The 27,818-nt window shown below is 41.1% G+C and overlaps 1 protein-coding gene across 1 annotated transcript in view; it reads right to left on the bottom strand.

The window, feature by feature from the left end:
- The window catches only part of LOC308662913 (inter-alpha-trypsin inhibitor heavy chain H4-like), a gene marked incomplete at both ends in the record, with an annotated part of 49,396 nt that overhangs the window by 9,316 nt on the left and 12,262 nt on the right, over positions 1-27,818 (bottom strand). Inside the window, 12 exons of the mRNA XM_081319057.1 lie at positions 2,589-2,734; positions 3,115-3,254; positions 6,094-6,276; positions 6,404-6,585; positions 17,602-17,727; positions 22,063-22,231; positions 22,925-23,041; positions 25,013-25,141; positions 25,252-25,362; positions 25,459-25,621; positions 25,836-25,940; positions 27,578-27,738. Coding sequence (XP_081175183.1) covers positions 2,589-2,734; positions 3,115-3,254; positions 6,094-6,276; positions 6,404-6,585; positions 17,602-17,727; positions 22,063-22,231; positions 22,925-23,041; positions 25,013-25,141; positions 25,252-25,362; positions 25,459-25,621; positions 25,836-25,940; positions 27,578-27,738 — 1,732 coding nt within the window. The remainder of the gene's footprint in view (positions 1-2,588; positions 2,735-3,114; positions 3,255-6,093; positions 6,277-6,403; positions 6,586-17,601; positions 17,728-22,062; positions 22,232-22,924; positions 23,042-25,012; positions 25,142-25,251; positions 25,363-25,458; positions 25,622-25,835; positions 25,941-27,577; positions 27,739-27,818) is intronic.

A 27,818-nucleotide genomic window follows, 5' to 3' on the forward strand; every position in this document is an offset into this window, starting at 1 on the left:
CCGATTGGTACGGGTCCAGATAATCAGTTTCCTCCAGGAACAGAGGAAGCTGATGCGCCACCACACTCTCAACAACCTTCGCCAAAAAGCGAAGGTTGGAGACTGGACAATAGTTATTTAAAACAGCCGAGTCCAGGGCAGGCTTCTTGAGGAGGGGTCTCACTACCGCCTCCTTCAAGGCGGCAGGGAAGACACCCTCCTTCAAAGAAGCAGTTATTACTGCATGGAACCAGCCTCGTGTCCCCTCCCGGGCTGCATAAGCTAGCCAGGAGGGGCACAGATCCAACAAACAGGTGGTGGTGCTCAGCCTCCCCATGATCCTGTCCACATCATCAGGGGAAACAGGATCAAACTCAGTCCAGATAACATGCTCTTATTTTAATAGAGTAAGCAGGCACAATGAGGAATACACAATTAAAGCAATGAGTACTTTGCTAAATTCCAAATTTGTGTGCCTGCCTACTCTCTTGTACAGATAGTCTTTGACTTATGACTATAATTAAATTTTGGTCATAAATTGTGATGGTGTTAAACAGATCACAGATGACTATGCCCAATTTTATGGCAGTTGTCTTTCTATGGTCATGTATCAGAAGTATTGTCTAAAAAATGATTATAGGGCAGAAATAAGGGAGGGAAATGAAATGATATTGTAGAAAGGGGAACAATTATTAATTTATTAAATTAATATGCCGCCCTTCTTCCCAACCAGGTTCCTAAATGAAGGGCTCTATTTATAATGTGGCCTAAGGCATAATCTACATCTACTGATGCATGCACATTTGTAACATATGAAAATAATATTGATAGAATATTTTCATATCACCACTGTTTCATTTGTTACAAAAAAGTAACTTCTGTTGAAAATAACCAAAGCTTTGCCTTTTATTTTGAATATTTCAAAACATGCATTAAGAAAAGCCTAGGTTTCTTACTGAAATAGCTTTTTGGATTTCATTACCGACTGGAGAGGATGTCATGCGCAACCCACTTCACAAAAATATAGGCAACAGCCTGATCAAACTATCAGCCTGAACAGTAATTTTTGTTAGACTTAAGATGACAAAATACCTGGGTGATCAAGTGTTTGAGTCAGAGCCGCAGAAGGACCCCTAAGCCTGGAACTTGTAGAAACCAATAGTCGTGTACCTATGAAAGAATCCTGATGTTAGGTGGGTTTTATGATGGGAAAAATTGTCAGAAATAAAAACTGGCACTATATTTCTAAAATATAAAACATACCACGGGATGGGTGGCTAAAGGAATGTAAATTTCCAGCAAGTCCTGGATTTCTTTTCTGGAATTTCTCATTATCTAGACAAAGAAATGACAGTAATAATATCAACTTTATTTCAAAGTGGGCTTCATTTTTCATCATTTTCTAGATTCTCAATTCTCAGAACTGTCCCCTTGGGTAAGAAAAAGAACATGCTCACCCACCTCTGAGATTATTTATGCTGAAAGATTACAACTGTTTTGAAGTAGACTGGTCAGTTTTATGGTTAACAGAACTTAGATCCTCCTGATTCAATAGAAAACCCATTATTATTTTAATTATTATTATTTTCATTTTGTATCCCGCTTTTATTATTTTTACAAATAACAGGGTGGTAAACATATCCAAAAATCTTCCTGCTCCTAGTTTTCCCATAGCAAAAACCCTGTCAAGTGGGTGGGCTGAGAGAGAAGGATTGGACCAAGGTCACCCAGCTGGCTTTCATGGCAAAAGTAGGATTTGAACTCACAGTCTCCTGGTTTCTAGCCTGGGGCCTTAACTACTAGACCAAACTGCATCTCATCACCTTATTAGTTTACCAAATCTTTGGCAGTCTAATTCAGAATTCTGAATCACAGAATTCCATCAAGAGACTTTGTAACATTATGAACTACAATCACAATCACAACACACAATCTGTTCTTATAGTATTTATAGAACATAACCTAGGAATTTAGGAATAACTACAGTGGCAAGATAGGCAATGAAAATAACAAAGCTTTCAGCTATAATCTTCTGGTTTCCATTCTATTTATTAATCCTTTTTAAAAAAAAATAGTACAAAAATATATTTAGTATAAAAAGAAAGTGGATAGAACACAGTTCAGTTTTATTTTGAAATAATCTAATATGTGAATCAATCTAGTTCATCTAAAGAAAATTCAGTTTATATTTAATAAAACCACAATACAGAAAATAGCTTGATCTATTTCTGGTTATATTATTGAGTAAACAAGGAATAGGATTAGGGTTTTGTTTTTTTTTAAAAAAATAAAAATATTTCCTCAAAGAAAATAAAAATAATGTTAGAAAAATCTCAATCCTGTTTCATGGTAATCAGTTAACACTTGAAATATATATACTGTATTCAGTGTGAACGTCACTGATACTATATTTATGCTCTCACACACCATAATTCGCATGTTTTTATTTCAGAATTCTTAATTCATCACGGCAGCTCTTACAGATATCCTCATAAACATTGTCCCGGTCATTCTTCTAGCAAATGATTGAAATTCAGAAGACAATGAAATGGCCAGCAATCTATTCCGAGGTTCATATTGCACACAGAAAAAATGATGTGGGTTTTTACCTTGTTCTGTTGGTTTCTTAACCAACTCTTTAGCATCTGGTGTAGTGACCACCATGGAAGTCAAGGGTGTTACAAAGCTGTACTTCAAGGAGAGGTTTAATGCTTGGTTTTCCAGATTTTTTTTCCCTGTTCCTTGCTCCAAAATGCTGAAACACAGAGCATAGTTTCCGCTGATTCTATATGTAAATCAGGATTTTTTAAGATGTGGTTTGGAATATACATATTTTCTCACTGAGACACAAAGTGAAGCAAGCTGAAGGACAAGATAGACTAAGAGTGAAACAGGAATGAATAACAGAACTGAAATTAGTACGTGACCAGCACCTTTGTGAACTCAAGCACTAACTACTTGAGTTAAAAAAAGGTAAAGGTTCCCCCGCACATGCGTGCTAGTCGTTTCCGACTCTAGGGGCCGGTGCTCATCTCCGTTTCAAAGCCGAAGAGCCAGCGCTTGTCCGAGGAGATTTAAAAGAAAGTATTTTCTTTGAGTTACCGTCCCCCCAAATGTGCAAAGATAATCACTCACGACTTTTCTAATAGCTGTTGAATGGTTAAATAGGCCCATAATTTTTCAATGAAATTTCCATATATGTATTTCTGATGTTCAAAAACTTGTGCTTTCTCTTCGACATTAGCATCTTCTTTCAGGGTCAAATTGCTTCCATGCTGAAAAATGGGGAAAGGGATCAGGGTGAGTTATTGATATAATATCCAATCAAATTCCATTTGGCAGAACATATTTGAAAGGACTGTCAAGAGAATACGATGGTCATAGCAAACACCCTTTTCCAACAACCCAAGAGACGGCTTTACACATGGACATCACCAGACGGTCAACACAGAAATCAGATTGACTATATGCTCTGCAGCCAAAGATGGAGAAGCTCTATACAGTCAATAAAAACAAGACCAGGAGCTGACTGTGGCTCAGACCATGAGCTTCTTGTTGCAAAGTTTAGGCTTAAATTAAAGAAAGTAGGGAAAAGCGCTAGGCCAGTCAGGTATGAATTAAATCATATCCCTGTTGAATATACAGTAGAGGTGACAAATAGATTTAAGGAATTAGATCTGATAGACAGAGTACCTGAAGAACTATGGACAGAGGTTCGCAACATTGTACAACAGGTAGCAACCAAAACCATCCCAAAGAAAAAGAATTGCAAGAAAGCAAAATGGCTGTCTGAGGAAGCTTTGCAAATAGCTGAGGAAAGGAGGGAAGCGAAAGGCAAGGGAGAAAAAGAAAGATATGCCCAATTAAATGCAGAATTCCAAAGAATAGCTAGAAGAGATAAGAATGCCTTCTTAAATGAACAATGCAAAGAAATAGAAGAAAACAATAGAATAGGGAGGACCAGAGATCTTTTCAAGAAAATTGGAGAGATGAAAGGAACGTTTCATGCAAAAATGGGCATGATAAAGGACCAAAATGGCAGGGACCTAACAGAGGCAGAAGAGATTAAGAAGAGGTGGCAAAATTACACAGAAGAACTATACAAGAATGAGCTTAACGTCCCTGATAATCACAATGAGGTGGTCACTGACCTCGAGCCAGACATCCTAGAATGTGAAGTGAAGTGGGCCTTAGAAAAGCTGAGCAACAACAAAGCTAGTGGAGGTGACAGTATTCCAGCTGAGCTATTCAAAATTTTAAAAGACGATGCACTAAAAGTGCTACACTCAATTTGCCAGCAAATTTGGAAAACTCAACAGTGGCCACAGGATTGGAAAAGATCAGTTTACATTCCAATTCCAAAGAAAGGCAGTGCCAAAGAATGTTCAAACTATCGCACCATTGCACTCATTTCTCATGCTAGTAAAGTTATGCTTAAAATTCTACAAGCTAGACTCCAGCAGTATGTGGATCGAGAACTACCAGATGTACAGGCAGGATTTCGAAGAGGCAGAGGAACTAGAGATCAAATTGCTAACATACGCTGGATCATGGAGAAAGCTAGAGAGTTCCAGAAAAACATCTACTTCTGCTTCATTGACTATGCTAAAGCCTTTGATTGTGTGGATCATAACAAACTCTGGCAAGTCCTTAAAGAGATGGGCATACCAGACCATCTTATTTGTCTCTTGAGAAATCTATATGCGGGCCAAAAAGCAACAGTGAGAACTGGACACGGAACCACTGATTGGTTCAAAATTGGGAAAGGAGTCCGGCAAGGCTGTATACTGTCGCCTTGCCTATTTAACTTATATGCAGAGCACATCATGAGAAAGGCAGGGCTAGATGAATCAAAAGTTGGAATTAAGATTGCCGGAAGAAACATCAACAACCAAAGATATGCAGATGATACCACTCTAATGGCAGAAAGTGAAGAAGAACTAAAGAGCCTCGTGTTGCGGGTGAAGAAGGAGAGTGCAAAACTTGGGTTGAAACTAAACATTAAGAAAACCAAGATCATGGCATCTGGCCCTCTCAATTCCTGGCAAATAGATGGGGAAGAAATGGAGGTAGTGACAGATTTTATTTTCCTGGGCTCCAAGATCACTGCAGATGGGGACTGTAGCCAAGAAATTAAAAGACGCTTGCTCCTGGGGAGGAAAGCCATGGCAAATCTAGACAGCACACTAAAAAGCAGAGACATCACCCTGCCAACAAAAGTGCGTATAGTCAAGGCTATGGTCTTCCCAGTTGCAATGTATGGCAGTGAAAGTTGGACCATAAGAAAGGCTGAGCGCCAAAGAATTGAAGCCTTTGAACTATGGTGCTGGAGAAGACTCCTGCGAGTTCCTTGGACTGCAAGGCGATCAAACCGGTCAGTCCTAGAGGAGATCAACCCTGACTGCTCTTTAGAAGGCCAGATCCTGAAGCTAAAACTCAAATACTTTGGCCACCTAATGAGAAGGAAGGACTCACTGGAGAAGAGCCTAATGCTGGGAAAGATTGAGGGCAAGAGAAGAAGGGGACGACAGAGAATGAGGTGGCTGGATGGAGTCATTGAAGCAGTAGGCGTGAGCTTAGATGTACTCCAGAAGATGGTAGAGGACAGGAAGGCCTGGAGGAACATTGTCCATAGGGTCGCGATGGGTCGGACACGACTTCGCAACTAACAACATTTGAAAGGACAGGCCCTTTCAATTTACTACCTTCAAGAAAGAAAAGATTATACACATTAAAATTAAAGCTCTCAAATGAAATGGTGAATTGCATATTCAAAGTACTGAATTCATTGGCCACATTTGCACAGCATGAAATGCAAAATCTGGTTTAACCTGCAAATGATCCTAACAGCAGCTACACTTGTAGCAGCAGCTACAGTCCTTTCATTCACGGTTTGCTTTAAGATTTCTTTATCATGCAATATGTAACGCAGCGGCTTCACCTATGTTTTTGTACACATACATAGATGCACTCCATTTTGTATTTTTAAAACATTTTGAGGGTAACACACTGTTACTTCTTTTCAGAACTTAGTTTGGAAACATAGCTTAGTATTTCACCTATGAAACAGAACTCTTGTACCTTTTTCACTAGGAGTAATTGCATGGTACTTACCGCCTGAGCTTTTACTTCCAAGGAAAAAGTATCAATTTCATTCTCAAGTTTTCCGGCCACTACAATTTCAGAACCGTCACAGAGCAACTTAAAGTTATTCTCAGTGACATCCTCTACAGCATTGCCAATGTAGTTTATATGAATCTCCTTCAGGATGGGAATAGCCACTTCACTATAAAAGTCCTTAAATAAAGGAAGATAGAACCACAGGAAATCATTGCATATTTCAATCAGGAAAATTAAGTTTATTTTTAGCGTGCTACTGATGTATGTCAAAAGATACTGACACGTTTTGAACATCGGTTCTTACCTGGAGCTGAAGGGCTGCATCTGAGTCCTCATATATACGTCGAGCAAATCCTGAATTGTCTACGGCCAACTTCTCCAGAAATCCATAGCTTACATCAAATCCAAAGCCAAGGCAGTAGAGGAAATACTTTCCTTGGTTGGCTTGCTTAATGTTTTTGTATATTACTTTAGGGATTGTTTCACCTGTGATATGTTTGAACAAGCACAAATATCTGCATTAGTTTTCTTTTAAATTATTCATTATATTTGCTAATTTTTCTACTTTATCAGCACTGGCTGTCTTGGGTGCCCTTTTCTGCTGAAAAGACAGGATGTGAACATGGTATGTGCATACATGGCAGAGCACCTCATGAAGTAACTTGCTCAGATGTGTCACTGAACCAAAATAAAGGATTAAGAGTGAATAATGGGCATGTGAAAATAATAACAGACGCAATAGAATATGACTGCACTACAGATTTCCAAAGTGTTATTATCACAAAAAACAAACATAGTCTATTTGTAATATGAAGAATGGAATATTACTGTGGATCAGAGAAGTTTATATTTATATTTATATTTATTTGATTTATATACCGCCCTTCTCCCGAAGGACTCAGAGCGGTGTACAGGGCAATAAATACCAAAAATACAAGATACAAAAATTGGCTTCCAGTGGTGATGCGACGCTGAAGACAGCCATCTCTGGGCTGTCCGCTTCGCAGCTTTGTTGAATCACTGAAAAACAGCGCCGATCAGCTGTTTTGGTGATTCGGAAGCCCCCTCCCTGGGAGAAGAGGAGGGGGTGAGGCCCCAGGTAGGGGTTGAGCTCTCCGGGGCCGCCTGAGCTTTAAGTTTGGGCGGCTGAAGGATTGAGCCCCCCCGAAGCTTGGGTTTGCTCCGGGCTGTGCAGCGTCTCTGCTCTGTGATTTTTGGAGCAGAGCCAAGTGTTAGCAACCACCCCTGCCAGAAGGAAAGACTCTTGAGTATCAAGACGCAGGCAGAGCGGTACAGGAGGTCAAGGTGAAGTGGACTTTTATCTTTACTCTCTAGCTCAACGGATTTTATGGATTAAAAGTGAAAGTGCGCAACAAGTGAAAGTGGGGGAAGATGGCGACGAAAGCCTCTAAAGTTCTTCGGAGTGCGGGGGCTTCCCCGGTGCAACAGACTTCGTTGCAAGCTTTGCTCCCTCCCACACCTGCTCCGGCACTGACTCTTAAAGATTTACAGGATGCCTTTGAAAAGCAAACACAATTAATGTCAGATATGATGGAAAAGCTGGAGGAGAAAATGGAAGAGAAGCTGGAAGAGAAGTTTAGAGCAATGAGGGCAGACATCTTGTCTACAATTGAAAATGTGGTTGTATGTGTGCAAAGCTTGGATGAAAAAGTGGAGGATCTTAGTCAAAAGAACTCTATATTAGAAGTAAAAGTATTAGAGAATGAAAATATAAGGGATAAAATGGATGGAGACTTGAGTCTGGTCCAGTACCATCAGATGGAGTTTGCTATCAGAATCAGGGGCTTAAAAGAGAATCCTAAAGAAGATTTAAAGCAGCTGATCTCCGAGGCTTTGGAAGTGATACTGGGCCAATCAGCAGCTGAAATTGAGGGAAGTATAGATAAAATCTTTCGTGTGAACTCCTGGATTGCAAGGCAGAGGAAGTTACCTAGAGATGTGGTTGTTTACTTTACAAAGAGAGCAATTAGGGATGAAGTTATTCAAGTTGCTTATGATACTAAGTTTGTGGTTGCTGAGCAAGAAGTTTTGGTTTTAAAAGAGATTCCTCCAAAGATTTTAAGGAGAAGGAAAGATTTTGCCTTCCTAGCACAGGAACTTAAGAAATGTGACATCAAGTTTAGATGGGAGATTCCAGTGGGCATGGTGGTGATGCATGAAGGTAAAAGATACCGTCTGGTTACAGTGACTCAGGCACATGATTTTTACAGAAAAGTTTTAAAAGCAACCCCTCTATCACTTCTGGAAGCTGTAAAGGGATATGGCGAGGGAAAGCCTCAAGATGCTGATGGAACACAGACAGAGGAGAATGGTGCTGGAGGGGATCAAATTACAGTTTCATCGGCAGCTGCTGGAGAGCAGAGGATGACGCGTGCCGCTTTAAGACGAGTGAGACAAGAGCAAGAACAAGATCAGCAGAAAGTTATGGAACCTCCAAAGCGTACTTACAGTGAAGCTGTGGGAGGGGCGCGGCCTAAGGAAGTTACAGGGGTCCTGGCAGACGTGCTCCAGAAGCTTCGGGATGCCAAGAATGGTGACTAAGTTCCTAACCTGGAATGTTAATGGATTAAATTCACCACAGAAGAGAAAGAAAGTTTTTCAATATTTAAAACAATTTAAGACTGACGTTATTTGCTTGCAAGAAACGCATATTAGGGTTATGGACCAAAAGTACTTGTTGAATTCAAGGTTGGGTACGCAATTTATTGCTTCTGCAATGAATAAGAAAAATGGAGTGGTTATTTATGTTAAGAATACTCTGACAGCGGAACTAATTGAAGTAGATAAGCAAGGAAGATATGTTATGATAGATTTGCTGTTAGAAGGCAAAAAAACGCTTTTAGTTGGACTGTATGCTCCAAATCAACAACAAGCTGACTTTTATAGTTCACTAGATACAAAGATTACCCAGTTGGATTATAAATCTTTTATTTTTATGGGAGATTGGAATGGGGTCTTGGATGTACAGCTGGACAAATCGGGGTTTTTTAAACATGCCCCGAGTCATGCTAGACTGCCTAAATCTTTTTTTGAAATGAAGGATGATCTGGAATTACGAGACATTTGGCGTGAAACGCATTTACATGAAAAGGATTATACTTTTTTTCCTGATAGACACCAATCTTTTTCTAGGATTGATTTTATATTACTGACTAATGATTTTTTTTCTAGGATTAAGAAGATAAAGATCTGTGCAAGAACTATATCTGACCATAGTCCAGTCTGGTTAGAGATCAATAAGGACAATAGAGATAGGCGCTCCTGGCGCGTAAATGAGAATTTGTTTAGAAATCAGAGAAATGTGGAAGAATGTAAAAAGCAGATGAAAGACTTTTTTGAAATTAATATGAATAAGGATACTTCTATGGACATGGTTTGGGATGCTAGCAAAGCTTATATGAGAGGGGTGTTAATATATATGAATAATAAATACAGACGTAATATGGAAATTAGGAGGAAAGAACTGGAGAATGAAATTAGGGAAAAAGAAAAGGCCCTAATTTTGAATCCATCGGATGTGAAGATTAAAGAGGTTATTAACTTGTTAAGAGGACAATTTGATAAGTTGATGGCTGATCAGGTGGCAACTAACTTACGGTTTGCTAGGCATAACACTTTTTGCAATGCCAATAAACCAGGTAGGTGGCTAGCCTACAGGTTAAGGAAAAAACAAAGGGCCTCTAACATAGATAAAATTGAATACAAAGGAAAGGTTGTGTTTCAACAGGATCTTATCAAGGAAGCCTTTGTGGATTTTTATTCTAAGCTATATGTTAAGGAGAAGATTAATGAAACAGATATTGATGTATATTTGAAGAATGCTAGCATCCCGGTTCTTACACAGGAACAAAAGGAGGAGATTAATCAATTGATAACAGAAGAAGAAATTTTTATAGCAATTAAGGAATTGAAGTTGGATAAAGCGCCAGGTACGGATGGTCTGACGGCGGTCTACTACAAACATCTACAATTGGAGCTGATAAAGCCATTAAGGGAATTGTTCCAGACAATTCAGAAGGGGGGAAAGGTGCCTCCGTCTTGGAGAACTGCTTTTATTTCTTTGATTCCGAAGGAAGATCAAGATGCTACTCAAGTAAAAAACTACAGACCAATATCACTTTTAAATACAGACTACAAGATATTTGCTAAGGTATTAGCTAATAGATTGATGAGGGTTTTGCAACAGATGATTCATGGGGATCAAACCGGGTTTATTAGTGGTAGACAAATGAAAAATAATGTGAGGCATATAGTTGATGTGGTGGAGTTTTTGGAAAGGAACAACCAGATCCCTGCGGCGCTAATTTTCTTAGATGCTGAAAAAGCTTTTGATCAATTGAATTGGCAATTTTTGATGAAAGTTTTAGATAAAATGAATTTTGGGGATAAATTTTTACAACCAATTAGGGCATTATATCAAAAACAAACTGCCCGAATAATAGTTAACAATAGTCTGACTGAAGTATGCAATATTGAGAAGGGCACAAGACAAGGGTGTCCGTTATCACCTTTATTATTTGTTTTAACATTGGAGATATTATTGATAAAAATACGGAATTCGGAAAAAATTAAGGGTATTCAAATTAGAGATCAGGATTATAGATTGAGGGCGTTTGCAGACGATCTGGTTGTTACGGTGACTCAGCCAGAAAGCTCTGTTGTGGACCTGATGGAGATAATAATGCAATATGGGAAGGTTTCTGGATTTAAGGTTAATGTACAAAAAACAAAAATTTTGGCCAAAAATATGACAATACCGCAAAAGGCCCTTTTAGAAGGATTAACTGGATTTGAGATTGTTAAAAGGGTTAAATATTTGGGGGTGTATCTGTCACCCTCAAATGCAAAGTTATATAAAAATAATTATGAAAAGTTATGGGGAAAAATTCAAAAAGAATTGGAGAGTTGGGAAAAATTGCAATTGTCTTTATTGGGAAGAATTGCAGCAGTGAAAATGAATGTCCTGCCTAAATTTTTATTTTTATTCCAAATGATACCGATTCTTAAAAAAGATTCTAATTTGGAAGAATGGCAACGGGGTATCAATAAATTTGTGTGGGCAGGGAAAAGGCCACGAATTAAACTTAAGATAATGCAGGATACTCGTGAAAGAGGTGGTCTTAAAATGCCTAATCTTAAATTATATTATGAAGCTGCTGCGTTGTCAGGAATAAGTGATTGGATTAATTTGACACAAGGGAGATTATTAAATCTTGAGGGCCACGACTTGTTATTTGGCTGGCATGCATATTTGTTGTATGATAAGAAGGTAGATAATGTATTTAAAGTGCATATTTTAAGACAGGCATTGTTGAGAGTTTGGAAGAAGTATAGACATAAGTTAGACTGCAAGATGCCGTTGTGGGCAATCCTGAAACATGCAATAGAAAACATAAATGTAGGCTTCAAACATGATGTGACTACGTATAAGGAGATCTTAAGTTTGGAAAGGAACGTCTGGTGTTTGAAGCCGTACAATCTCTTGCGAGATGAGAAGATTGTTCAAACTTGGTTCCAATATACTCAATTACGTGCCAGGTGGAAAGAAGACCAGAAAATTGGTTTCTCAATGACTGATGAAAATTTGATAAAGCAAATTAGAAATCAGGGTCCAGCATATATTAAACGGATTTATCTTGCATTGATAGATATTGACTCAGAAACAGAACTTGTTAAAGACTGTATGATAAAATGGGCCCAGAACATCCAAGAAGTTATTACAATGGATACGTGGGAAAAGATCTGGGTGAGGAATGTAAAATTCACGCAAGCCCAAAACCTAAGAGAGAACTTTTATAAAATGTTTTATAGATGGCATTTAGATCCTAAAAAGCTTGCAAGTATGTATCCGAATTATCAACCTAAATGTTGGAGATGTGGTGGTGAAGATGCAACGTATTTTCATATATGGTGGACCTGCAAAAAGGTTAAGGCTTTTTGGATAAAAATTTGGTGGAATATGCAGAAGATCTTCAAGCAAAGGATAAAGTTTTGTCCGCAATTGTTTTTGCTGGGCATAATTACAGATGCTCATGTTGTGGACATTAAGTTGATGTTGAATTTAATTACAGCAGCAAGACTATTAATAGGTCAATATTGGAAAAAGAAGGAACTGCCGACTATAGAAGAATGGACTCTAAAGGTTTCTGGCCTGGCGGAAATGGCAAAGATTTCGGCTTACTTGAAAGATCATTCGCAAGAACGTTATATTATGGAGTGGAAAAAGTGGATTGATTATATTCAGAACAAATATGGGACTAAAAAGTTTCATTTAGCATTTGAATAAGTTTCCTTTTCTTTTTTCCTTTTTTTTTCTTTTTATATGTAACATTAGTATTGCTTGTAGTCATTTTATATGAGCTAGAGGGCGATAGAGTTAATAGTTTATTGTTTTTAGCATATGGATGTTTATGATTGTTCTTTGTTTTTATACCTTGTACTTAGCTCTGGGAAGTCGGGGGGGAGGGGGAATGGGGGGGAGGGATAGGGAGGGTTAGGTAGGGGTGGGGGGAGGGGGGATTGTTAAAGATAAAATGTACTGTAAAACTTTTCAATAAAAAAAAGATACAAAAATTAAAAACAAATTAAACAATTGTGCCCGATACAATAAATTAGTTAAAATCAATAATTAAAACCCCAAACCCATCAGACCAGGCCGGCTTGTTCGAATAAATAAGTTTTTAAATCACGTCGGAAGGAGCGGAGGTCGGGAGCCATCCGGAGCTCAACCGGTAAATGGTTCCACAGGTCTGGCGCGCCCACAGAGAACGCCCTCCACCTGGGGGTCACCAATCGACATTCTCTGACCGGTGGCACCCTGAGGAGGCCCACTCTGTGGGAGCGCACTGGACGAAGGGAAGTTGACGCCAGCCGCAGGTGCTCCCGTAGGTAATCCGAACCCATGCCATGTAGGGCTTTATAGGTCATCACCAGCACCTTGAATCTCACCCGGAGGGCAAATGGAAGCCAATGCAGCTCACAGAGCAGAGGTATAACATGGGAGTATCGGGAGACCCCCAACACAACTCACACAGCTGCATTCTGCAGTAGTCTAACCAAGAGGTCACGAGCGCATGAGTGACTGTACGCAAGGCATCCCGGTCCAGATAGGGCCGCAACTGGTGCACCAGGCAAACCTGGGCGAAGGCCCCCCTAGTCACAGTTACTATATGATCTTCTAAGGAAAGCTGTGAATCTAGGAGGACACCCAAGTTGCGAGCCCTATCTACGGGGGGTAATAACTCACCCCCCATAGTAAGAGGTAGAATAATCTGAATTTACTGAGATGCCGGCACGCACAGCCACTCAGTCTTGTCAGGGTTGACCTGAAGCCTGTTCCTCCCCATCCAGACCCGGACCACCTCCAGGCAACGGGACATCACGTCGAGGGCATCACTGGGGTGGTTTGGGGTCGAAATGAAAAGCTGGGTATCATCAGCGTACTGATGATAACCAACTCCAAAACCACGAATGATCTCACCCAGAGGCTTCATATAGATGTTGAACAGGAGAGGCGAGAGGACCGACCCCTGAGGAACTCCACAAACGAGAGGCCTCGAGGTCGACCTCTGCCCCCCTGCCAACACCGACTGTGAACGTCCCAGAAGGTAGGAGGAGAACCACTGAAGAACCGTGCCTCCCACTCCCAACCCCCTGAGACACCGCAGCAAGATACCATGGTCGATGGTATCAAAAGCCGCTGAGAGATCTAATAGGACTAGGACAGAGGAACAACCCATGTCCCGAGCCCACCAGAGATCATTCACCAGAGTGACCAATGCCGTCTCCGTGCTGTGCCCAGGCCTGAAACCTGATTGGTACGGGTCCAGATAATCAGCTTCCTCCAGGAACAAAGGGAGCTGATGCGCCACCACGCTCTCAACAACCTTCGCAAGAAAGCGAAGGTTGGAGACCGGACGAAAGTTGTTTAATACAGCTAGGTCCAAGGCAGGCTTCTTGAGGAGAGGTCTCACCACCGCCTCCTTCAAGGTGGCGGGAAAACTACCCTCACTCAAGGAAGCAGTTATCACTGCCTGGAGCCAGCCTCGTGTCCCATCCCGAGCTGCATAAACCAGCCAGGAGGGGCACGGGTCCAATAAACACGTGGTGGAGCTCAGCTTCCCCATGATCCTGTCCACATCATCCAGAGTCACAGGATCAAACTCCTCCCAGATAACATCAACAAGACTGCCCATGTCCTCATCGTCAGACTCTGCCCAGTCGGAGTCCAAACCGGTCCGGATCCGAGCGATTTTGCCTGACAGATGTTGGCTAAACTCCTTGGCACGACCCTGCAAGGGCTCCTCCCTCACCTCCTGATTAAGGAGGGAGCGGGTCACCCTAAACAGAGCGGCTGGGCGGTTATCTGCAGACGTGATGAGGGTAGCAAAGTAATTAGACCTTGCCATCCTCATTGCTGCGAGATAAGACCTTGTAAAGGACCTTAGTCACAATCGGTCGGATTCAGACTGGCTGGATCTCCAACAGCTCTCTAGGCCCCATCTCCGACGCTTCATTTCCCAGAGCTCCACGGAAAACCATGGAGCCCACTGGGATCTGCACTGGGTCAGGGGCTGCATGGGTATAACTCGGTCGAGTGCCTCCGTGGCTGCCTTTTCCCAGGCTTCCACTAGGGCATCGGCCGAGCTGTGAGCAAAGGAGGCAGGTGGGGACCCAAGCGCTGCCTGGAACCTCTCAGGGTCCATTAAGTGCCTAGGACGGAACCATCTCATTGGTTCAACAACCCCACGACGGGGAGTGGCAAAACGGAAGACCAACCGCAGGAGATGATGATCGGTCCATGACTGGGGCATAACAATTGGAGAACCCCCAACCAGATCATCTAACCACCGTCCAGATAGAAAAACCAAATTGAGCGTGTGGCCCCCCACATGAGTCGGGCCCTGAATTACTTGCATCAGGTCCATGGCTGTCATGGAAGCCATGAACTCCCGAGCTAACTCAGATGATCCTCCCAGGGATGGTAGATTAAAGTCACCCAAGATCATAAATTTGGGGAACTCAATCACCAGCCCCGAGAGGATATCGAGAAGCTCAGGCAGGGCTGCTGCTGCGCGACTAGGCAAAAGGTACAGCAGCAGCAAGCCCAACTGAGCCCTAGGGCCACATCTCAGGAGGAGGGACTCACACCCGGCTAGTTGGACAACGGTGGCCTTCCGCGGACAAAGGGTCTCCCTCACAACTACCGCCACTCCCCTGCCCCTACCCTGAGCCCGAGGCCGGTGCAACACCCGGAAATGTGGTGGGCAAAGATCGACCAGAGGGACACCACCCTCTGAGCCCAACCAGGTCTCTGTAATGCAAGCCAGGTCCGCATGCTCTCCCTCAACCAGATCCCAGATGAGAGGAGCCTTATTAACTACGGACCTGGCGTTAAAATACACAAGCCTGAGCTCAGGTGGCTGCTCATCCTCGCTCCCAGAACCACGTGCCGAAACCAGAGGGTCAGAGCACATCACCGCTTGAAGATAGCGGGGACGCACTCCCAGATGTTGATGTGGCCCTCTGTTCATACACCTGCTGCCATTCCCTAATGTCATGGGAATAGGTAATCCCACACCCCGCTCCAGGGCCCCGGAGGCAACCAGCCCTAGCTCCCTCCTGGTGTGATCAATCCCGGACCTGGCCTGAACAACAGTTGGTGGACACCCCCCAGTTTCCAACCAAACCTGTAATCCCTCCCCCCTACCTAACCCCACAAAAAATTTAGCTAAAAAATTAACCAGGGGCCTCTTATTAAATTTATACCGGAGGCTCCTGTCCCTGCCCAACCATCTCTCAGGGTCCCAACAATTGGGCCCTTCATCAAGAGGAGAAGTGGAGAAAAAGGCGGGTCACACCCAGGAAGGGGGTGGCACCCCTGAGGGCGAACAAGTCCGTGCTGGTATAGCAAAGGCGAGTCATGATTGTCCAAGCAGGTCCAGCAAAAGGCGATCCCATGATTGATCAGGAGGGTCTAAAGTCAGAAGGTGAGTGGGTATCCAGTCCGCCAACCCAGCTCCACTGCCACTCAAGCTGGGTGAACCTCCAGAACAGGTCAACCACCGTCCTCTCATGACGGTCGTAGGTCTGATCTGGGGAGCGGTCTGGAACACACGCCCAGGGTAAGGCATACCCCATAGATCTCTCACCTCTAGGGGGGTAGCAGATGGTGAGTCTAAGCCACTCTCTCACAGTGACTTTGTACCCAGGTCCTTCTGAATCCTTTGGGGGCGCGGCAGACAAAAGAATTAAGCAGCTATTAGTCCAAGGCATAAACGCCTGCTGAATCATAAAATGGCAAGATATCCCAGCTGCAAATGTTCTTCTCCGTGTCAGGAGAGAGTCAGGCGATAAGTGAGCAAATAGGGGAGGAAACCAAGATCCCCACAGATCTTCCGCTAGGCTGCAAACTCGGTCTAGCTGGCCTCTCGGAGCACGAGCGACGTAAAGATGGTCTGTGCCGCACAACCGTCTGAAACACGAACCGTCCGCACTCCACCACTGGGCCGTGGGTCCCCACGTCGGAGCGGCTGCAGCACTCCAGCTCACCTCCCTGCCAGCCGCTCCAGATGCCGCTGCAATTCTTCCGCCATTCCGCCATTCCAAGCGCTGTTCCAAACCGCAGCTCCATCGGCTCCAACCATCAGCTCCTCTGGGCCTTCCAGGTTCTCCCAGGCTCTGACGGGCTCCATCGGCTCCAACCATCAGCTGATCGGCGCCTCACAGAGCGCGGCTCTTCCGAGCCTTCTAGGTTCTCCCAGGCTCCACTGGGCTTAGCCGAGGCCCCTCCGAAGGTCACCGAAATTCACGGAGCCAATTCCCAAAACGGAGGACTATGCCGCTGCCAAAAAACGGCAACCAACAGCCTTTTGTCTGCCCGTCCTAACCCCAACATGGAGGGCATAGAGCACCTTTTGGGACTCCTAGGGTCGCCAAGTAGCTGGAGCTCCTCGCGGAGCTCAGCCAAGCACATCCGCCATCTTGGGCATGCGCATTATAATAATCATCAGTTCATTGATGCGATTTCTGAAATATTTAAATGATCAGCAGATTTTATTTCAGAGCTAAGAGACATACAGAATGTTTTCCTTAGGCTGATCCTCATTATAAGGTTGATGATAGGGTTTGTTTTCCAATATACTTGGAAAGATTTATATACGTTATCAATAGCGAATTATTATTATTCTTTCTTTTCACCAACCTCAATCCTGTGGCCTTCATATTAACAACACACTCACTCACCAACCTTCACACAAACATACTGCACATAGATATGGAGCTGAATGAATAAAACCACTGGAAAAGAAGTCAGAAGAAACATTTGAGGATATTTGAAATTGTGAAGTTCGATAAGTGAGGTAAAAGCTAAGGAAGAAAATAAGGCTGTGTTAAATGAACTTTTTTTGAAAAAATGATGTTATTGTTCAAAACTACATACTAAAATAAATAGCAATAAGAGCTTTTCTGTTCCTAACCTACCAACAGTGGGGTCACCATCTGTCAGCAAAATGATCATCGAAATGCTTTTTTCTGGCAATGACTCCTCACGGGTGGCTTGATCCAGAAACTCAATGGCTGTCAAAAGAGCTTCATTAATATTCGTTGCTGCAATAGAAAGAATTGTAACAATGAATATGCTAGTAGTGATGGGATTGTCCTAAAAAAACATAGAGAGGAAATTTCAAGACATTTGAAGAAATCTATTTAATCAGATGCAGTTTTAAGTCTCATTGCTGATGAAATAAATACAGGTAAATAAAGGCACTTTGACACTATTTCTACTATCCAGCCACTCAAAAGCAACATTTTCCGGAATACCACCTTCAATTACAATTGAACCAGCCAATCTCTGCATTCCAGAGAAAAGATTGTTGATCTCTTAATTTTGTGAAGTTGATGGTTCATAAATGCTGCTTTTCAATGGCAACACCTACACTACGGTTTTGTTTCCCAACAGAAATCAAATTGACCGCTACTTTTGCTCAGTCAGGAAACCCTATACTATTTCAGAAAAATGGCTGTCCAGTCTCTTCTTATAAATGGTGTTGGAGCATTCGCCGCTTCTGGAGGGACGTTGTTCCACTGATTAATTGTTCTAACTGCAGGAAGTTTCTCCTTAGTTCTAGGTTGCTTCTCTCCTTGATTAGTTTCTATCCATTGCTTCTTTTCGTGCTTCAGGTGCTTTGGAGAATAGTTTGACTCCGTCTTCTTTGTGGCAGCCCCTGAGGTATTGGAACACTGCTATCATGTCCCCCCTCATCCTTCTCTTCATTAAACTAGACATATCCAATTCCAGCAACCGTTCCTTACATGTTTTAGTCTCCAGTCCCCTAATCATCTTTGTTGCTCTTCTCTGTACTCTTTCTAGAGTCTCAACATCTTTTTTTTACATTTACATTGTGGTGATGTACTGGATGCAGTATTCCAAGTGTGGCCTTACCAAGGCATTGCAAAGTGGTATTAATACTTCACGTGATCTTGATTCTATCCCTCTGTTAATGCAGCCTAGCACTGGGTTGGCTTTTCTGGTACCTGTAGCACACTGCTGGCTCATATTTAAATCATTGTCCATTAAGACTCCAAGATCTGTCTCACAGTTACTAGTATTGAGCAAGGAACCACCTATACTATACCTCTCCATTTGGTTTTTCTTACTTAAATGTAGAACCTTACTTTTTTTTCACCATTGAATTTCATTTTGTTAGATAGCACCCAGTGTTCAAATCTGTCAAGATCCTCCTGTATCTTTAAGCCTATGTTCTGGAGTGTTGGCTATTCCTGCCAGCTTGATGTCATCTGCAAATTTGATGAGTTCCCCATCTATTCCGTCATCCAAATCATTGATGAAGATGTTAAAGAGCACTAGGCCCAGAACAGAGCCCTGGGGCACCACACTACACACTTCCCTCCATGTAGATGCAGATCTATTGAGGACCACATGCTGAGTGTGGCCAGTCAGCCAGCTACGAATCCATCTGGTGATGATGCTGTCTAATCCACATTTTTCTATCTTATCAAGTAGTAGGTTGTACTCTACTTTATCAAATGCCTTACTGAAGTCCAAGTAAATTATATCTACAGCATTCTTCTGGTCCACTAATTTTGTCCCTTGATTAAAGAATGCAATAAGATTTGTCTGGCATGATCTGTTTTTAACAAACCCATGTTGGCTTTTAGTAGTGACTTTGTTTGCCTCTAGGTGTTCGCTGATTCATTTTTAATTATCTTTTCCAGAATCTTCCCAGGAATTTAGGTCAGGCTAATAGGTCTGTAGTTTCCTGGATCTATTTTTTCCCCTTTTTTGAAGATGGGAACTACATCAGCTCTTTTCCAGTTCTCTGGTAGTTCCTCAGTGCTCCAGAATCTTTGAAAAATATAGTGGTTCAGTGGTTCTGAGATCACATCTTCCAGTTCCTTGAGAACCTTGGGGTGTAATCCATCTGGTCCTGGTGATTTGAACTCATCTAGGCTGAACAGGTGCTCACTTACCATTTTATTGCCTATCTTAACTTGTGTTTCTAGTCTGTTTTTTATGGTACTGTTTCTGATAGGTTGGACTGTTTTTTCCCTTTGTGTAAAGGCAGATGCAAAAAACGAGTTAAATAGTTCTGCTTTCTCCCTGTTGCTTGTCACCTTCTTGCCACTTTCTTCCACTAATGGACCAATCATTTCCTTAACTTTTTTCTTGTTTTTTACATGTTGAAAGAAGCTTTTTTTAAATTTTGGACTTTTGTTGCAAGCCTTAGTTCATTTTGAGCCTTAGCTTTCCTCACTTCATCTTTGCAGACTCGGGCTATTTGCTGATATTCTGCTTTAGTTATGTGCCTCTTTTTCTGCTTTTTATACTTGTCCTTTTTTGTCTTTAAATTTATCAGAGAGTTCTTTGTGCAGCCATGCTGGTTTCTTTTGAGAGCTGTTATTTTTCTTCTTCGTTGGTATTGTGCCAGACTGGGCTTTTATTATTTCACTTTTCAAAATTTCTCAAGCTTCTTGAGTTGTTTTCCTCTTGAGGATTCTCATCCATGGAATTCTTCCCAAGTGCTCTCTAAGTTTATTGAATTTAGCTCTCTTAAAGTCAAAGACGTTTGACTGTGTTCTATTGCTTGTGTTTCCATAATGTTGAATTCCAATATTGCATGATCACTCCCTCCCAAGGTTCCTGTGGCTTCAACACCTTCTGTCATTTCATCTCTGTTAGTGAGAATTAAGTCCAATATGGCTGATCTCCTAGTTCCCTTCTGCACTTTTGGGAAGAAAAAGTTGTCTGCTAGGTTTGTCGGGAATTTGTTTGATCTTCCACATGGTGCAGAATTTGTCTCCCAGTTGATGTCAGGGTAAGTAAATTCCCCCATTACTATTATGATGTGCTTCCTACATACCTTAGTTGGCTGATTAGCAAAACGTTCATCTATTTCCTCTCTTTGGTTGGGTGGTCTGTAGTATACATCTACGGCAATGTCATTTCCCCCCCCTTTTATATTGACCCAAATGCTTTCAAGACAGTTTTCATCATTGTGCTCTGTTTCTGTAGAGATGTAGTTATTTCTTATATAGAGAGCAACTCCACCTCCTTTTTTGTTTGTTCCCTTTTAAATAATTTAAATCCCTGTAGCTGTTTGTTCCATTTGTGGGTTTCATCCCACCATGTTTCCGTAATGGCAACAATATCATATCCGCCCTCATTTACCTGAATTTCTAATTCACCCTGCTTACTGTTCATACTCTGTGCATTGGTATATAGACATTTGAGTCCTTTATGTCTGACCCTGTGTTTACTTTCTACATAAACTGTGTGGTGCCTGAGTTTTCCTATTTCTTACCACCTGTTTGGTTAGTGCACTTTGTGTGGCATTCACTATTATAAGCTTGATTTTGTGTGACAGCAAGGTTGATATTCTTGTCCACACACACATCTATGTTACATGCACTGATAACCCTATAATTTTTAGATTGCCAGGGACAGGGATGTTCTGTAGCAATTAACTCACTGTCCCCATTGTGTAGTTTAAATATTCCTCCAGAAAATCACTCAGATCACTGAGAAAGTCACTCAGTCCCTTTCTTGGATGGATGCAAACCATCTCTTTTTGTACATTTTTTCATTGGACCAGCTACAGACATCATGATTAATATAAGCAAAACCTTCCCCTTTACACCACTCCTTTAGTCACATATTGTATTCTGCTATACGCTGGCCTTTTCCATTTTGCTTCTTATATACTGGTAAAACCTCTGAAAAATGATTTTTATTAGTAGTAGCAGTAGTAGTACAGATTTTTATGTGGAGTCCCTGGTGCTCTCTGAGCCTTTAAAAAAAATCTCTGAGCTGAGATTTTTATTCAGACATAGATAGATAGATAGATAGATAGATAGATAGATAGATAGATAGATAGATAGATAGATGATAGATAGATAGAGACAGATAGATAGATAGACAGAGAGAAAGACAGATAGATAGATAATAGACAGACAAATAAATAAATATCAACTTAAGACAGCAAATATAGCAATAGCACTTAGTCTTAGATACCACCCCCTAGTGCTTTACAGCATTCTCTGAGGTGTTTACAATTCAACATATTGTCCCCAATAATCTGGATCCTTATTTTATCAACTTTGGAAGGATTTAACTATGAACTGAGTTAGCCTGCAATACTGTATTTTAACCACTGCGCCACTTGGGCTCCTAATATACCCAATACTCCTACCTCCCTGTTTTTCCCAAAGCAACAAGCCTCATTTTTATTAATGTAATCTAAAATACTTCGAACAATGTTGAATATAAGAAGGAAGAGGTAATAATTTGTTTTTTTAAACAAAAAATATATCAAGTAATTTTATGAAAAACTGGAATCAAGAAGGTTTGGATATGAGTTCCATTAACTCCTGATTAAATAGGTATTGTAAAGATGGACAAACTTTCTTAGTCCTCATACTGACCTCCACCAGCCTCAATGGTTTGAACGTACTGTTTAGCTGATTCCACATTCTCCTCGCTGGCTTGCAACAAAGTGGGTTTCCAGTATGAACTAGTCCAACTAAAGACAATTAAATTAAAATAGTCTTTAGAATCCAGATCTTCCAAAATCTTTCCCAATGCTTCTTTAGTCTATAACGAAGAGTAAAACAACACACGGTTAAATTCTGAAGTCTAAAGCTACCATTTTGACAACTATTATAATAAGTGAAAATATATATAACCTTGACCTGTGCACACAGAAACTTCATTTTCCTTTAATATAAGTTAGAAAACAAAGGAGGACATATTCCATAATTACAATGTATGCCTTTGATAAAACAGAGGCAGTTGTTAATGACTTGCAAATAAGATGGAATATTAACCAACTTCAAAGGGTAATTAGGGTTAGGGTTAGCCAGTTGCTCAATTATTTGCTCTCTAGATTTATATTTCACCTTTCCTCTTAAATCTCAAGTCATCTTATGACAACAGCCCTGTGAGGTAGGTTAGTTAACAGAAAATGACTGACCCAAAATGACTGGGACAGAGAAAGAACAAACTAACAAGTACCTTGGTAATAATAATTCACCCAAAAGTAATGATATATGCAAAGCCAACAATGAAATAAATCTGAACATTAAAAAAGATGGAAAGCAGGGCTGTTTATTTTGACTCTACAACCATCATTGCTCTTTTTCGATTCACTGCTATAAAAGAGAGAGGAGGCTGAGAATACCTGAATGTGGCTTGTTGAAATGAGATAATTTCCATTGTAATTAAGCCTGGAATACAACAAAAACTATTAGTAGTCTCAAGAAAATGCTCTGTTTGGGGAGAAATTACCTGCTGAATTTTATTGCCACTCATAGATCCACTTTGATCTATAACAAAGATGATATTTTTTGGAAATACTGGCATTTCTCTGGGTGCAAAATAATGGACAAAATAACCATTCACGATCTGAAATGAACAAAACATTCATTTTAACACGTTACATATATATATTTTGATGTACTGGAAGATAAAGAAAGCAAAATTAGCTCTATGCGATACTGGGTCAAAAATACTTTTATCTATTTATTTATTTGTTTAATTTATATTCTGCCCATCTTGCCAACTGGGTGACTCTGAAAATACAGTTTGGTTGAAGAAATACATTTCTATAAGTCATTCAGCACTCCCAAGCACACAGTAGTTTATTGTATGAAAAACACATTTTCCACAGGGAGCAGACCAACACAAAGTGTGCTGTTTCTCATAGGATAGGTTCCCTGCTATGCAGTTACACTGCTGTCCGCTGGCAGTTTTCCAGCCTGAAATTTGCTGACCTGACCATTGATCCCTGTCCTACCATGACTGCTTTTGTGCCATGTTCCTGTCAATCACAAGTTTTTCCTCCAGCTATTGGGTGGCAAAGCTTAACAGATTGTCTGACTGAAGCTTTCTCTGGGCAGTATGGAGTAATAAAAAGGGAAAACTAGATCTAATCCCAGTACAGCTTAAGCCAGTCCCAGTTGAGAGTCTAAGGATGAGATGAAGTACCTCATAGACAGATAATGGGGAAAAAAATTGGGACCAGAATATAGCATAAGTACTATGAATTTATGATGGAATCTGGGAGATCTGGGAAATAAACTGATATTCTCAAGAGTTGGCTTTTATTACATTTCCAGTAAGTTTTGAACAAACAAGGTTAGTTTTTGTTTATATCCCTTGGGTTCACATTTCATTACTCTGAATCATTGAATTGGAATCACTGACCAAAACAGAGGATGTGGCCTTTCTAAATGAGCCTTACTCAAAGCTAAGAGTTCAGCTAAGTATACTAAAAGACACAGTGAGACAGCCACATAAAGTACCATCTTCCAGCCCAGGAGCAGAGAGAAAAACATGCCACATATTTCAAGAGGACAGCGAGTGCTGCTGTCCTGATCATTTCATGAGAAGAGGGATTGGTGGGTTCCCCTGGGTTTCCTCTTCTTTTACGTTGAATGCAACCTGAGAAGGAAGTGGTGGGACAGAGATGGTATGTGTAGAAGGGGACTTAGAACAAATAGTCCAGCCAACCTACAGCCAGGATGAAGGCATGAAGGTACTCTGTATCTAAGGTTTGTCATTTGAGTGATTTCTGGATAAGAGTTTAGCACGGTCATGATAAAACAATAGATCCTTCTCAAAAAACTAACGTCAGCTAACAGATGATGAGGGAAAGGTCTGAGGTGGGTGGTGTAGTCAAAAACAAGAGAGCTCCACCCCTGACTAGCACTGCAAGGGTATAGCAGCAAGTGGCTGTGGAACAGGCCAAATGGCACCAGGTCTTCCCACCAAGTAATAAAACCATCTCTGCCTTTGTTGACAGAAGCAGTTGGAAACTTGTATTTGTGACAAAAGCAGCAATACACAGCTGGAAGAATGTGGTTCTCTTTCCCAGTTTAAATTAGGGTAAGCTTCTGGGTAATACTAGTTCCAAAGAACGCTAGTCTTGTTTTTTAAATGTTTGTCTAACATTGTTTCAGAAGAGCATCGCTTGTGGCCCTTTTTCAGTGCCTCTTGCAGCCCAGGCCAAAATGGCCATAGAGGTCAATACCCAAAGAACAGAGGAGGAAACAGACCTTCAATAATCTAAAATAACAGGATTGGGATAGATCTCAACCCCTGATCTCATCAGCAAGTACATGAAGCAAGCTAGATCTTATCCATGGAAAGGATCTGTCAGCAGAAGAGGGAAAACTTTAAAACTTTAAAGCTGAAAATGACTTGGCTGCCCTAGCTCAAAGACAGGAATAAGATGAAGGCAATACCTTGAGAACATGGCATAACTCCTCTCCCCACAACAATATCCATTACTGCCTAATGATTATGATACTGGAAAATTTCAGGATAGACCCAAGACAATGGCCATTGTCTGATGAATTAAAAACATCACCTTACCTGTATGTCACCTACGGGAACATTCCTTTTAACATCATAACGTATGATGAAATTTCCATCTAGAAGAGTCTCTTCAGACTCAGGGTTTTTCCTTTGTTGGTTTAAGGTTGGTTTAAATGAAATATGAGCCTGAACATTAAAGACAAATAAAAATCATCTCAGGCAAACTATTAATACAACAGTGATTTCTTGTTGTTAAAAGTTTTCTAAGGAGTTTTGGGTCAAATGCAGCCATGTACCTCGGTCTCCTCCTGTGTCTTTATGACAGCATCATTTATTTCATTGCCCAAGAAGCTGTTTTCCGTTTCTACAAAGGCTATGCCTTGTGGCTCAAAGATGTGAGTATCAATCTAAGTATAAGCAAAAGCAAAAGATGAGATTGGGTCCTGCCTTCTTAATATGAGCTGATAATGACAGATTGACAAAACTGTTGGTGGAGATTTTACCTGAAAGTCTTTCACCAGTTGTTTGGGCTTGACTTTGGTGATCAATTCATATTTCCCTAGCTTTGGATCGAGTAGTTGCTCATAATGCAATTCAAAGTTAACTTTACCTTTTGCTTTGACATTAACTGAAACACTAAACTTTTCCAATTTTCTTCCAGCTGATCTATAAATGAGAAAAGTTTAATTTAGGTATTTTGTTCCTTTCTAAGTGCTTGCAAACCTACTGCTTGATAATCCTGGCTACAATTTTTGCAAATGGTCTGTAGTTTCTTAGGTCTGCTTCCCCCTCTCTTTAAAAGATCAGAAAAACATTGCCTCTTATTCAGTCTTCTGGCATGTTCCCTGTACCTCCAGCAATTCTCAAAGATTGTACTTACTTGACCAGTCCAGCACTTTGACCTCGTGAAATGGCAGACTCGTACTGAGTTTGAGCGTCCTGTTTCTCCTTGATTATTCCAGGGTATGTTTCTCCATCTATGGTCCTTCAAAATAGATGTTTCAAAGAATTCATAAAGGTCCAGAAATAGATAAGGAAAACCCACTGATAGTAAGGTACTTTATGAAGTGAAAAATAAAATAAAATCCTACATTACTGGATTGAATATAATTTCAGTTTCATATTAATCATTTCATCTTCATGGGAAATATTAATTGGGTGGGGGGGGGAGATTGCATTGCCTTTCTTTATCATTTACTTCTTATACAGTTCAATCAATTGTGGAAGTAGGCTTGTATGGATAACTCCATTGCTGAATAATTCTTGTGATTACATTTTAATCAATCAAGTTTATTTTGCTTTGAATGAAAAGTATCTTCCAGTTGAGGTTTGCCTGCAATGGTTTCAACTGTTCTGAAAATATTTCCCAGTTTTACATTGGTATAACTTCATGGTTTGTTTTTTACAGTAATTTGATCTGTATTTGTGTTTTTAGTCCCAGAGTTGTATGCTACTCCAGATTTGTTAATGGGAATGTCTTATAAACCTCAAAAAATGAGTAAATAATGTTCAAATCTGTCTTATCATTTCAGGTGTACTTTAGTGGATTTGCCACCTAAATTGCTCCCATAGATCAAGTTTGTAAAAAGGTCTGTTAAAAGATGTTATGGGTGTCATGATATCTACCAGATTTAATATGTAGACAATCTGGACATTTTTATAAACGTAAACAAGAAATAAGGATACATCATGTAGACTGTTGTTTTTCTTAACCTTGGGAACTTTAATATGTGTGGACTTCAGTTCTCGGAATTCCCCAACCAGCAAGCAAGCTGGCTAGGGAATTCTGGAAGTTGAAGTGCACACATATTGAAGTTGCAAGGTTGAACCATGCTGTTGTATATATTTACTCCTTTCTTTCTATAGTCCTCAGTGGGACATTGACTGCCAACTTTTGCTCAAATTCTGAAATGCTTCATCTTTTCAAATGCCTAAATGCCCTATCTAGACCGTGATGCCTTGCGTACAGTCACTCATGCGCTCGTGACCTCTCGGTTAGACTACTGCAACGCTCTCTACATGGGGCTGCCCTTGAGGACCACTTGGAGGCTCCAACTGGTGCAGAATGCAGCCGCGCAAGTTGTGTTGGGGGTCTCCCGATACTCCCATATTACACCTCTGCTCCATGAGCTGCATTGGCTTCCGGTTGCCTTCTGGGTGAGATTCAAGGTACTGGTAATGACCTACAAAGCCCTACATGGCATGGGTCCGGAGTACCTTAGGGAGCACCTGCGGCCAGCATCAACTTCCCTCCGCCCAGTGTGCTCCCACAGAGAGGGCCTCCTCAGGGTGCTGCCAGTCGGAGAATGCCGTCTGGTGGCCCCCAGGGGGAGGGCGTTCTCTGTGGGCACGCCAGACGGCTCCCGACCTTCGCTCCTTCCGACGTGATCTTAAAACCTATTTGTTTGAACAAGCCGGCCTGGTCTGATGGGTTTTGGTTTTAATTATTGTTTTAATGTAATTTATTTTTTGCATTTGGGTACTAGGGTTTAATTTGTTTTTAATTTTTGTATTTTGGTTATTTTGGTATTTATGGCCCTGTTCACCGCCCTGAGTCCTTCGGGAGAAGGGCAGTATACAAATAAAATAAAATAAATAAATAAATAAATAAATGGTGCTTACATGCTGAAGTTTGTGATGAAGGCTTTCTTGGGTAGTTCCACATCGAAAACAGCCTCATCAGATTCATTTCCCCTGTTGACAATTCTGCTGGTGATGACTGTGTGGGCATACCGCAACATAACTTTGCCATCAATGTGCAGGCTGTTGATTTCAATGCCATTCTAGGGGAAAAAGAGAGAAAGCTTCTATCAGTTTCTTTGCTGGAAATTGTTACTAACAATAGAACAAAGACTAAAAATAT

This window comes from Vipera berus (genome assembly GCF_964194415.1).
Source record: "Vipera berus genome assembly, chromosome: 2".
Taxonomy (NCBI): Eukaryota; Metazoa; Chordata; class Lepidosauria; order Squamata; family Viperidae; genus Vipera; species Vipera berus.